Raw genomic sequence first — 13707 nt, forward strand, 5'->3', positions numbered from 1 at the left:
GAAAACATTGTAGTGCAGACTGACGACCCAGGAGCAGAGTGAACGTACCCTACCTAGCCCATGAGAATCAGAGTGAGTGTGGCCAAGAATCGTTAACAGAAAAGTACATTTAAGATAAAAAGATCCTAGTTACAGATTACATTGATAATCTTGTAGGACCCACAACGCAACCCATTCCATCGAACACACAACGTAGTCGAAAACGAGGAATAATAACTTATTGTTGGTAGATTGGTAGTTATGGTGTATAAAGCAATTCAATTTATGTATAGCGCAAAAATAGATGAAACCGTCATCCCTTCTCAAAAACCCATGAGCTCATCCCATCACCGCTTGGTCATCACCGTTTTGCTTGTCCTAGTCAGCTCACAACCAGTGCTGCCAACCTTCCCACACTCGCACAGGATGTTCCGTATTATCGTAAATTATTACCGGAATTTCCGTTCCTTGTATCAGGACCATAATAACGGGTGATATTAATTGACTATCGAGGGAAATAATTCAAATCGACTTCAGGTAACTTACGCCAAGATGTTGAAACTGTCTAAGATCGCAGTATTATCTTATGTAACTATTAATTTGTTATGCCAAAACATACAGTTATATTATTTTTATATGTTCTATACGAACGTATGTCCCATTCTAAATGAAATAATTAATGTATTCCTCCACAAAAATACGGTTATACAACAATCTACATTCTAGGAATATACAGTACACTGCCAATTCATCTAGTAGTGTGGTAACGCAATAATAGAAAAAATGTTTATTAGCTAGAGTTCAAACTCAACTGACTGCTTGTACATTATCCTCTCCACGAAATTACCAATCTCCCATCCTTCCCGTCCAATGTTGGGACTACAGATCCTTACATAACCTTTAAAACTATATAATTTTTATACTTTTAGACTCAGAACACCATAAAATACGAGTAAACTTGGTTTTATTCCTAATCACTTCATATCTTCTCTTTAACTAATTCAATTTGGTTGAGAGGTCACCGCCAATAACCACTCATAGAAACGATAAAATAGCTTTTTAAAAATTTACTATCTTAAAAATTGACTAGATAGAAACAAAATATTAAGGTGTCACAAGATGTTTTAAGCTATTTCGAATCTACATTTTTGTATAATCTAGGTGCCAAGAGCCAATTTTAATTATATAAACACAAAAGTTGATTTTCCTTGAAACCGATAGATACATTTTTCTTAAAAAATCGCCCATTAGCCGGTCTAGGTGTGATGGAGATGGACAAAGGAAGCAATGAAAAGGATTAAAAATATAAAATAATAATTTATTCTAAGGCCATATTTTTCTTAGATTAACACACTTAAAACCGATCGTGATAAACATAAATAAATGTTATACCACCATCAAATAACCGTATACAAACTCTGAAAGTGATGACTTTCAGTCTCTTTTTCTGACGTTGATATAATTATTATTTTTGCGTCAAAGAATAGTTATAGTTACCATGAGTAGAAAAGTTCTTTAGAAATTTTCAGAGGCTTATTATAGCTCAATAATATGTAAAATACCAGTACTTCTTCAAACTACACAGGAGTTTATATAAATATTTTATATTCAATCATGACAATTTGCTTATCCCGATGAAATGAAATGAATTTCGTTTATACATAATACTAGCTGCTAGCTGAAGAGCTCACCATGAGGCAGATGGCACGAGGCGTTCGCAGCGAGCAGCCTCGCACTGTCGATACCGGCCTTAAAACTACTGACATGAGGAATGTCCTACCAGTTCTACCATGTAAATATAAACCACCGTTTCCATCATCAATTGCCTTCATTAATGTATCATAAACTTCCTTTTGTTGGGGGTTCATCAGGGGCACATTTGTTTGAACTACTAAATCTAATTCCTGGTGATCATATTCACGTTCCCATTCCAATTCTCGATTAAATGCGTCATTCATTTAACGATTTAGCGCTGGCATTCCTAACCTGACTAATAAACTACCACACATGAGATAACTCATGTCTTCGATCAAGAGTAAGGCCCGATTATGTATCTCCTCATTCATTTCAAGATCGTAATTTATTGAACTGACACGAATTTGATGTAAAATATCTTCTGCCATATTATCCTTGTATTTGTGCCACAGGTTAGATGGGTTCGATGGAAAGCATGTCGAAATGATGATAGCAAATAATGTACGTATCTGACTTGGAGATGCAGAGATAACTGCTTTGAATTGTAAAAAATTAAAATTTGATTTGTATTATCTGGATAGTAAAGTATATGCTAACAGTGATTGCAGAAACAGTTGAAACAAAATTTGCTGTTTCTCTTAAGCTTACTCTATGCTTTAAAACTATAAATGTAAAGAAATTTAAAATGGTAATTAAATGATATAAACATATATTTCTTTTGTTGCATTATATATGTTTACAAAGAACAGCTGATTCAATTTGAACAGGCCCTTTCACTTAATAACATATGTTTGCTGTAATGCATTTCTTACGGGTATTTCCGTAACTTTTAGAGACCAGTGGGGCGGAATCCTGAATCGGGAACGGGATAAAAAGTATCCTATGTGTTTTTCCCAGTTCTTAGCTACCTCCCTACCAATTTTCAGCCAAATCGGATCAGCCGTTCTTGACTTATAAATAGTGTAACTAACACGACTTTCTTTTATATATATAGATTATCCGTAAATAGAAACACCTTTAAAATTGTGTTCATTCGAAACCCAATTGTTTTCCAATTATTAAAATGTATTATGTGTTTGGTTATCTTCATAGACATATTGATGTGATTGAAACTAACTTGCTTAGATACCAGTTAGTAAAACTGTAATTATCATATAATGTTGCATATTACGCAAAAATTGTTTATATAATGAATTATATGTGACTCTGATGGGTAATGATGACCTTCCAAGAAATTAGCCACCGAGCGCCGAGCGGATCAGCTCCAGCCGTCTCGTACAGTACTAGTTGTCAATCGATTTGTCGATACCAAACAATTTATTACTTTAAAAAATAGGATAATGTCGTCGAATGTCTGCTGATCATTAGCCAAACCAGGCGTAAAATGCCCGTGATTATACATAGAGTTAGCTGTTTTATCACTGGAAATGTCTGCAAAAACGTCCTGCGATGGCCATTTTGTCAGTTCAATGCGAACCCATGATGGCGTAAAGGATGACTTCATATAAGTAAATATAACCTAAAATTTGATTCTACGCTCAGTTACTCTAACTTTTTTCTTAGAGACCCCCGATCTGATTCTTTGAATTACTTTTTTTAGGATGTTACTTTTTTATCACTTAAACTTGATTATAGGTGAGAAAATGGGAAAATCAGAATTTCACAGGTTATAATAAGCGATGTATGTTGTGTTTTAAAACATAACGTAGTTAAAAGACTACACTATTCCGAACTGGGGGAGTCCAAGTCAAAAAAAAATTTTTCACTGTATTGCGTTTTACTGTTCTGTAGAATATACGCTTTAAAATGGTGTAACAACTTTTACGATAGCTTATCTAGAAGTATATTAAAAAATAAATTTTGCGTTGCATTCCCAAGACATTTTTAGCTTGCATCCTGAACAAGTACTCCTCTTGCGCTACACTCATACAGTTTGTTACTTTTATATATGTGCACAAACGTTTTCATCAAGCACTAAGGAGGATATATTTTTACTTTTCATGTTGGCTGACTTGTCTCTCTTTACTTCAGTGACAGATGGAAAATAAAGTAAATATTATTGTTGTGAAGTGTGGTTATGTACTGTGATTGTGAGTTATAAGGTGCTAAAGGTGTAGTAATACTCTTCTTACTAACAGTTATAGTTATTTATTCACTTGAAATGGGAAATAAACAAAAAGTAGGAAGCAGGAGGAGTAGTTTCAAGAAAAGGAAAGGTGTTGGATTGCCAAAAGCTCATGTAGGCCTAACAACAGAAAGTAGCCTACCAACACAGACTCAGCCAAGGCCTACTTATGTTACTGATAAACCATCCACTTCAAGAACATACCAGGTTGAAGGTAACTTTAGTTACTATGATAACAAGGAATAAGTTTTAAAATATGACATTATTGATCTAAACCCACTGTTCAAAACTGTCAATGACTTAGCTGAGAGTAAACCTTGTTACCGCAAGTCGAATTTTGAGAAAAAAAATACTAGAAGGTCTAGCAACAGAGCTGCATGTATTTTGTTCTAACTGTGATGAAGTAAACCAAACCTTTTAGAACTGTGCTAAATAGAGAAGGTTATAAATAACATGACTGAAAATTTCTATGACATAAACTTGAGGCTAGTGAATGGTTTACGTTCAATTGGCAAAGGCTACACCGCAGGTCAGATTATTTGTGGCGCATTGAATCTTCCTCCTGCACCCACTAAGTACTCAAAGTATGAGAATGTTTTATGTACTGCCACTGAAGCACTATGCAAGAACAGTATGAAAGCAGCTGTAGAGCAAGCAATTGAAAAAAATGATGGTGTTCGAGACTTATGTATAGCCGTTGACGGATCGTGGCAAAAAAGGGGTCACACATCTTTGAACGGCGTTTTGACACTAACTTTTGTTGATACAGGCAAGGTGCTAGACATTTCAGTCATGTCCAAATATTGTGTGTCCTGCGAGGGAAATAAATGAACATGTTGAATATTGTGGAGCAAACTATCATGGAAGTAGTGGAAGTATGGAAGTTGCCGGAGCAATTTAACTTTTTAGTAGGTCAGAGGCCCTGTACAATGCTCGATACTTGTTTTACCTTGCTGATGGGGACTCTAAGGCCTATGCATCTGTGAATCAAAAACATGTTTATGGTGAAAATGTAAACATAGAGAAGTTAGAATGCATAGGCCATGTTCAAAAGCGTATGGGCACGCGTTTTCTAAAAGTTCGATCAGACAAAACCGTTTTGAGTGATGGGAAAGGACTGACTGGGAAGAATACACTGACAACTGCAGCAGTACAGAAGCTCCAAACTTATTATGGACTTGCCATAAGAAGGAACACACATAGTGTACAAGCTATGCATCAGGGGGTTTGGGCCTTATACAGCCATGTCATGTCAACTAATGAACGTCCTGTACATATACTTTGCCCAGAAGGAGAAGATACCTGGTGCAAATATAATAAATCACTATTGGAGAAAAAAAAATATAATCACAGGGAACACTTTCACCTTCCAGAAGCTATCATGGAGAGGATAAGGCCAATTTTTAAGGACTTAGCCAAAACTAACCTGCTAGAAAAGTGTCTGAAGGGGAAAACGCAAAACCCCAACGAATCACTAAATAACGTTATTTGGTCTGTGGTTCCTAAAAGGGTGTTTATAAGTCTTCCTACTCTTAGATATGGTGTTTTTAGTGCCGTGTGTACATTCAATGATGGTTTCATAAGTAAAGTGCAAATAATGGAACAGCTAGGCCTAAGTCCGGGAATGAACCTAGTTCTAGCAATGACCAAGCTAGAGAAAATTCGACTTCGTAAAGCTAAGAAAGCAGCTCAAGATCTGGAAAAGAAGATCAGGAAGGCCAGAACATTAAAGAAGAGGAAGCTGGAAGACCTCTATGAGGAACAGGATGACCCAGACAACTCTGTTTACTGCCCGGGACATTATTAAAGGTAGGCTCGAATAAAGTTGATTTATTCTGTACGTTTCCGACAAGTAGTGTTTTTTTAAACTTTAGTGTAATTTTTCTCGGGCTAGGCTCATCTTACAGCATTGAAATTTTTACCTCATATGTCTCACACATTATTCTAAACACAGACACAAGGAATTTTGTTTATGTCAAGTATATGCTTGGAAAAAAAATAAATTGTTTTTTGTATATTTTTGATACGATTTTTTTAATCATTATTTTTACATTTTTTATTATTTTAAATAATTCTTATGCCTATGTCTAGATAATAGGTCAAAATAAATGTATATAAAGTTTCAGGGTTGTAGGTAGGGGGCCTACATTGTGAGCTGAGAAAAGTGGCATTTAGTTAACATTATCGAAGATAGGGACTCGGACTCCCCTTAAACGCTGATACTAAGAACAGTAAAAAACAGATATTGAGTGGAGTAAAATATATTGAAGTATACTAAGAAGTGGTATAGAAGTTATATAGGATGTAATTATTTACAACTGTTTATCATATCACAGATCTCTGTGTCATCTGAGCAAAGCCAACACAAGTCAAACGAGATTCTGAAATCGTTTTGCCTTTTTTCTCTTTCAATTGTTTAAAAATAGTAATCATACCGAAATGCTACGTGGAGTTGTACTTTAATTTATTATTTCACTTTCCTGGAATACACTAATCAAGAATTTGTATACGTCATTGATGGCTAGATAAAAAAACTATCTGCAGCAGAAAAATAGATCACAAAAACCTGAATACCCATTATTGACGTCAGCAGAGCGCCGACGACATCGTGTGTCCTGAGGGTACAAAATACATTATGCATGCTAATCGCTGAAGGATAACATAATCTTAGTTGGTAATGATAGATTTAGCAATTTCAACTGCTTGTCCTTCCAGTTACAAAATCGTAAATGGCGGGAATCAAGCCCAGATTTTAATGTATGATTATGGTGTTGCTATTCGGTAAATCTGAACACTGCTACTAAATTACTTGATTTTGAGGGCGATCATTTTTACGCCAGCACTGCATGTTAAGGTCATAGGTCATAGGCATGATTCTCGATAAAATGTTTTTATGAGACTTGCGACGTATAAATGCAGACGACAAATGCAAATCTCCTGCTTTAATTAATTAATAAATAGGCCAAGATTGTCTATCTGTTGGAGGGACGTAAAAAATATCGATGCTAATAACATACTCAAAACAATGAGGTTGTCGTACAGAAATATTTGCTACATCTCTGCTCTGAATATAATATGACGGTTAAAATAATTTTTAAAGCGTGTTACTTTATATATAAACGCAAAACACGCCTGTGTATTTTAGGATCAGTCTAGTGCATGTAATTCCGTAAACCATAACCAAAAATAAACTAAAGGTCATGGTTTACGAGGCATTGTTTGTGAATTATACAAAATCCTAATAAAATGAGATAGATAATATCGTTGATAATCAAATAAACCATATTGAATTAAGGATAAAATGTCAAATGTTTGTGAGCAGCTCATTATAGTCTGTTCTTGGACGAATTATGGTTAATGATATGTACATGGTAAAATGGATAAATGTATTGCTAATGAATTAAACCATTTTAAACTTGGAAATCAATCTTAACATTGGCTTTTTCAAAAATTTATATATATAAAAACATCACCAAATGCTGTAAAACGCATGCACTAAAATGGGAACAAGTGAAATTGGTAAAGTTATCATTATTATTATTATAATTGAACATATATTTGACACAATTGTCTTTTGTGTTTCGAAGTGTTCCATGAAACAGTGAAGTTCACAATGTCGCAAAATAGAAAGTAATTTACGCAGGCAAATTATTCACATATTGCAAATTGATAAAACGTGATGTAACTGTTATAGGCTATGAAGTTAATGAAATCTGCCATCAGTTTATGTTTATGGCATAGTAATTATAGTTTTTGTTTAACACATTGTTTACATTATTAGGCTATAGTCAACTGTTTTGTACAACAAGATGTTTCGTGTAGGCCTATACTTATAACAAATGGTAATGTGTAACATTGCGTACAAACAGAACATTGCAACCTGACAATTTTCAGTACACTATAGCATAATACCAGTGTTTTGCTACGGGATTAAAACATAAACTTGTTTCGCTTAGATTGTTAAGTGCCAACTACTACTGTTTACTGAATACTGTAATAAACGTGTCAGTCACTGCTATTTGTAGTTTATTATCTTGAAACTTCTACGTACTCTTCATTTTTTCAAACTCACTTTGCAGAATCACCATGAAAGTCAGTAGAACTTACTGGAGAGCAGGTCACATACAGCGCTCTGGTCGTGGGAGAAACTGGCTTTGTTCACTGTCATAGAAACACAAAGACGGACTTGGGAGTTTTAAATTGAAATTGATAATTAGAAGTAATCATGAGAACACGGGCTTGGTAAACTGTGTCCGCCTGTAGGAGGGATGAGGTTCCCTATCAATATTGAGATCCAGCAACAGTAATTCCCCTACAATTGACGTCCAGCTAAGCATGTCTTGGAGAGTGCTGTACAAAGCTTCAAATCCTCCCTTATGTGCCATAGTGCACTCGTTCCAGACATTCTGGATCATTCTGGAAGAACATGTTTGGGCTCGGTTGGATTGTTTTGCAATGTTGGACATTGAAGTATTAAGAATTCAGGTGCAACTAAATGCTGAATGCGCAGTTTTCCACCTTCCAACACACGCGGCTGCAATTCCAGATGATGAAACAGCGACTGCTACGATCTTTTCTGCTTAGGATTACGAAAAATAAATTAACTAAATATTAATAGTAATTTTCTCTAAAACTAATTGCGATAACTAATCAGTTTATCAGACTAAAATATACTCTTATATTTACGCCCAGATACACTTCTACCATTAGGTAACAGGAACCAGGTTCAGATGAGATCCATAAACCACATCGTTTCTATAGTTATAGAAGGAGGTTGTTCACCATCTCAAAAATACAAAAGCAGCATTGCTTTATATATTTAAATTTAAAATGTTCAATAAATTAAGAGAGGTAATCTTAGTAATGAGTATTGATATTGCAACTATGAGACTAAAACGTCGTATAAGAAAAAAGATCCTTCACCGTAAAAAAACCCTTTTATTACCTTTTTTTAAACCTTTATTAAATTGCACATCAACTTACTGTGCATCTTTTAGTCCAGTTTCATAGTCCAAGAGGCTATAGTTTTTGAGAAAATATAACCAGTCAGTCATTCGTATTTTGCTGTTATATATTGGTGAACCTCTCCGATTATATTCACCATAGCAGTTTTTTAAATTATTTTAAAATTAAAATACACGATTGAATACAACTGTATGGAAACCGATTATAACAAATAATATGAAAGAAAACAAACAGGAGTCAGCGAGCCCCTTCGCCAAATTGAGGTAGGCAACATGCAGAACATCCACTTTGTTTCTCATACATATTAAACTTTTAGAATCCTTTCTTAGTACGCATGTAGAGCCTATAAAGAATATTTGTGCCTAGTTTCATGGTCCAAGGCCGTATAGTTTTTAAGAAAATTTGATCAGTTAATCAATCGTATTTAGTTTATATTCTATTAAAAATTAATTTATTTAAATTCTACTTGAAAAATTATATGATATACTAATATTACGTTTAATACAAATATTATAGTAACTCTCAAATCTTTCGCATAAAAACGGGAACTTTCACATTTCAATTTAGTTTAATGTTTTAAAAGACAAGATGAATTTTCAAAACCAAATCGGAATAACCCTTTGGCTGTTTTACAATGATATATCGTTGTTGAGCAATAAATTGCCTGAAACGCATTTTTTACGAATGTACCAATTTGTAGAGAATTAAATTCTCCACACAACAAAAATATTTTCGTGTTTTATACTTGATTATGTACGTGACTTTATACGTGAGCGATGAAAAATTACTTCAAATTTATGTAAGTTACTATTTATTGTTTTTGGTATAGCTTGGGCATATTTTATCCAAATTACTTAAAAACTTCAGGATCTCTTCATAACTATAAGTTCACTTTTAAGATATTCTATTATCGATATAACAAAACTAAATTAAATATGTAATATAGCTTTAAATTTAAAATAAATAATACGAATATCTTTATTTATTTTTTTAATTATACTACGGTATTTATTTCGACAATACTTTTACGTACAAGCACTTTTTTCTTAAATGTAATTTTATGAGCTAAAACAAAACTAATTTCAAGCAAATATTAATCAGAGAACGGAGATGTTATTTCTACTGTAACAATGATGTAATATATTAAAAATTACATAAATTAACATTCAGGCTTATAGAACTAAATCGAGTTTATTAGAAATCGGTAGGATAGTCCACACAAATAAATTATTTATGTAACTATTATTCTATATCAATTTCCAGAACACGACCTTAACCAAAAACTGACCATATCTGATGCGAACCGGTAACAATCAAAATAGTTGGCAGCCATCGCCCTGCCGGCTTATTATTGTCACGTAGCGATCAGCTGTGATGTGCGGGTGCTGTTGCGTTGGCAGCACTGGTGTGACGTCACTCGCCGCCAGTGCCAGTGTTGTCGGCTGCTAGAGCTGCAGAGGCGGTGCGACGCAGTGCCGAATGGTCTATACTTGCCAGAATTCCGTTAGTCGCATCTTTTGCGCCCTTTACTCGCACCTTCTACCATATAATGTGATTTGTTTGTGACCTTATCTCATAAGAATCGTTAAGAGGGGCGTGGATGTAAAACAAAAGACCGCTCTGTGAAGAAGTGTTTTTTATCGATTCGAGGGTTGTTTTTGTGATAGAACATAACCTAAAACTGTAGTGTTTAGTTTGTGGGCTGTTATTGTGTGCTGCTTCAGTGTATTTTTCTTAACAATGTAATATTAAGTTAGTTATTATTTGCCAAGTGTTTAAGTAAAACGTTAAAGATTTACTTGTCATCTAAATTAGTGGACAAGCGAGCCGTTGACAGATAGGTATTCCCAGACGTCGTCATTGATCGTGGCGCCAGCGCTGCGGTGGCGGTCTCCGCAACTACCGGGTATTTCAGCGGATGCCGTGTAAACAGAGTAATCACCTGCCGTAGAAGTGGCGACGGAAGAAGTCGAGGCCGGAAGTTAGAGATTTTGGGGGCCAAAACAAACCTAGTTCAAGGTGCGCCGTCATTCCGCTCTTATCAGTGCGTCCCCCGCTTGATAACTGTGTGCTTTCAGATTAGAGCTAAATACTTTTGTGATAACATTTCTTCATACACTTGCCGGCTCAAGCGATGGGCCCCAGAGGAAAGCTCGTGCGGAGGTAGCGCAGTGACCGCGCTTGTGCCGTGGAAGTGAACGTTGAACGGTGTTTACCATGCAGAACTATGGATAGGACCTACAAGATGGATTTCGATTCTGATCAGAGCCTCAAGGAGTGGGCGAAGGACAAACCCCTGAGTATACTGCAGCTGGACCCGGCTGACAGAGCTGTTCTCAGGATAGCAGGTCTGTGAGTAATGTTACTTTGCAAAATGTTTTTACATACCAAGAGTTATTAGTTGAGAGTTAGTAGTTATTAGTGTTAAGAGTTATTTCGACCTAATGATAATGTTTCTAGTTGTAAATAAAAGTATGGTTGGTATGAGTAAACATGTAGTATAGTATAACTAATATTAGACTTGCTATTAATAATTTTGCAAATTACCTAATGAAGCCCTGTATTTTTTTAAATAAGCTATGTTGTGTTATCACTTTCAACAGTTTACACCGACAGAATCAATACCTATTTTATAGGACCCTCTTGCAAGTATCAGTAGAATAATTTTCATTGATCTGCTTTGGATGTTGTTGGAGGTTATAGTTTAAAATGAAGACTCCAAATAAATTATGAGCATCCAGTCGTAAATGAGTTCGAACCACTCTTATTGTATATGCGAAATATTGGTTACAAACTACAGAACATTCTAAAATCTCTATAATGCATTCCTTTTATTGTGAATAAACAGCACGGCGCAATAATTTTTTTATTTAATTTACAGTAAATGAAATACATTTTCTTGTGTATCTTTGACTCTACGATTACTAGGACGATGCTCTTAGACTTGGTTTTTCGACTATTTCGGAATTGACTGTTGTAAGAGAATATTCAAATATCCGGTGTAAACAGACGGAAACACAAGATTGTCGCCGACATTGCTGGCGAATGGCCAGCTGACTTAGCGAGTGTCGTTTGACGGAAATTATTTACGGCTCCAGCCGACGCGCTGCAGTCGCCGACGGAAGGTGCCGAGAGGAAGTATCGATGCGGATGTAGGGCTAGACGGTACGCGACCGACGCCAAGGGCTTGCTTACGCCAGCTGTGACCCTACGTTCAGCCAGCTGACAATCAATACATCAGCTGGTCCACTCGGTAGGGCACGTGGCGTCCCCAGGCACCCCACGGTCAGGGGGACAAAGGGCTTGTTTTTTGGCATGGCTGGATTATAAAAATTGAGTTCTCGACGAGTACAACATTTTTTCCACTAAAAATATGATTTTGTGCCATATTTTGCAAATTTCACTTCAAAGGACAAATTGAGGCAAGTTAAAAAAAAAATAAATTACTGTTCTTTTTATGGCATTTAAATTTAATTTAAAATTATATTGATTTTCTAAAATGCATTACTCTAAAAATAATGTCTATAGCGGATCGAAAGACCATGTGAAGACCACGCTTTTAACATCGTCATTTAAAATAAAATTCTTAAAACTCTGATTTTATCACACTGCTTTAAGATGGTTTTGAAAACTGATTTTATTTTGCTTTCTTTACCCAATTAGTGGAAAGGTGGAGAAACACTGTCAAGCTCTTATTATCTATCTTATAATCATGAGCGGCCATTTAAATCTTTATGTACCGTATAGAAAATATTTGTGTAAGTTTTGTATCGAATGACCTATAAAAAATCTCGAAACAACTTAAAGGTGATTGGATGCTTTTAAATTATTTAATTAACATTAAACATCTCCCTTATTCTGCGACCAAAAATATAAGTATAAATGTAATGAAGATGGAAACCAATAAAACTGGCTCACTTTTTGTTTTAATTAGCAACTTATTTTATATATCATAAAATAAACCTCAGATCCAATGTGCAACTTAAAATAAATTTAGTTTTGTTAAATAACTAATACCTGTGTCTTTATATGCTTTAACTATTACAGTAAATGCGCATAAAATCAGGGAAGTTTTAACTAGGCAACTTAAGTTTTGTAAATTATTCTTGTTTTGTCTTTTCCAAAAGAGTTGTGTGGGACGCATTAAAAATGAACGACTAACCCCAAACTTGTACATGTGAGATATTAGATGTATGATTATTTAAATCTAATTCAATGCCGTTTACAAATATGTGTATTTTTTGTGCGAGTCAAAATTTCCGAGTATTTAATATGATTTATAGTTATTTATTTTGTGTTATTGGGCTTTAACTGCTTTTTATTAATATTCCTCAGTTTACTCCTATGTTTACAGTATAACTCATGTTCTGTAATTTACATGAGTAATATTCTTCCTTGTCAGCGGACAGGGATAGTCTACGTGGTCATAGCTGACGTCGTATCGTTTTATACTTTGGCTGTAAAATAATAGGGTTTTAAACTTTATCTCAAATAAAACAGTAAAGCTAAAGGAAAATAATTGTTATAGGGAGCAACAATTTTTTACTTATTTATACTGGTAAAAAAAGATGCAAAAGAATTTTGAATATAAAGATGTCATAAATTGTTTCATTTTATCAAAAAATTGTAAACTTTTGGGCCTTGGATAAATTAATTTTTTTATTACTTTAGGGTTTTCTACATCTTATAAAGATAGCAATAACAATCAACGTTGGAATTATTCATCACGTAGTTAAAAGAATTAATGTATTAAGATACCTAGCAATTTTATAAAGAAGAATCCCCCATCATTCTGATAGTGACTATAACCAGACGGAGGGTTAAAAGTAAGCAGTGTCCATTTTTGGAAGAAGAATTATATTACAATTATTGTAATACAATCAAAGATGTTGTAGTGTAGGTAAACCATAATTTCGAAAAGATTATTATTAATTGGATTTTCA

General features: G+C 34.6%; 1 protein-coding gene across 2 annotated transcripts in view; it reads left to right on the plus strand.

Moving 5' to 3' along the window:
• The first annotated feature begins 10209 nt into the window (after positions 1-10209).
• The window catches only part of LOC124367590 (dystonin), a 389529-nt gene continuing 386031 nt past the window's right edge, over positions 10210-13707 (plus strand). For both annotated transcript variants that reach the window (XM_046824584.1, XM_046824679.1), the window contains exon 1: positions 10210-11112. In XM_046824584.1, coding sequence (XP_046680540.1) covers positions 10992-11112 — 121 coding nt within the window. In that variant the 5' untranslated portion in view covers positions 10210-10991. The remainder of the gene's footprint in view (positions 11113-13707) is intronic.

This window comes from Homalodisca vitripennis, chromosome 1 (assembly GCF_021130785.1).
Source record: "Homalodisca vitripennis isolate AUS2020 chromosome 1, UT_GWSS_2.1, whole genome shotgun sequence".
In the NCBI taxonomy this organism is placed as follows: domain Eukaryota; kingdom Metazoa; phylum Arthropoda; class Insecta; order Hemiptera; family Cicadellidae; genus Homalodisca; species Homalodisca vitripennis.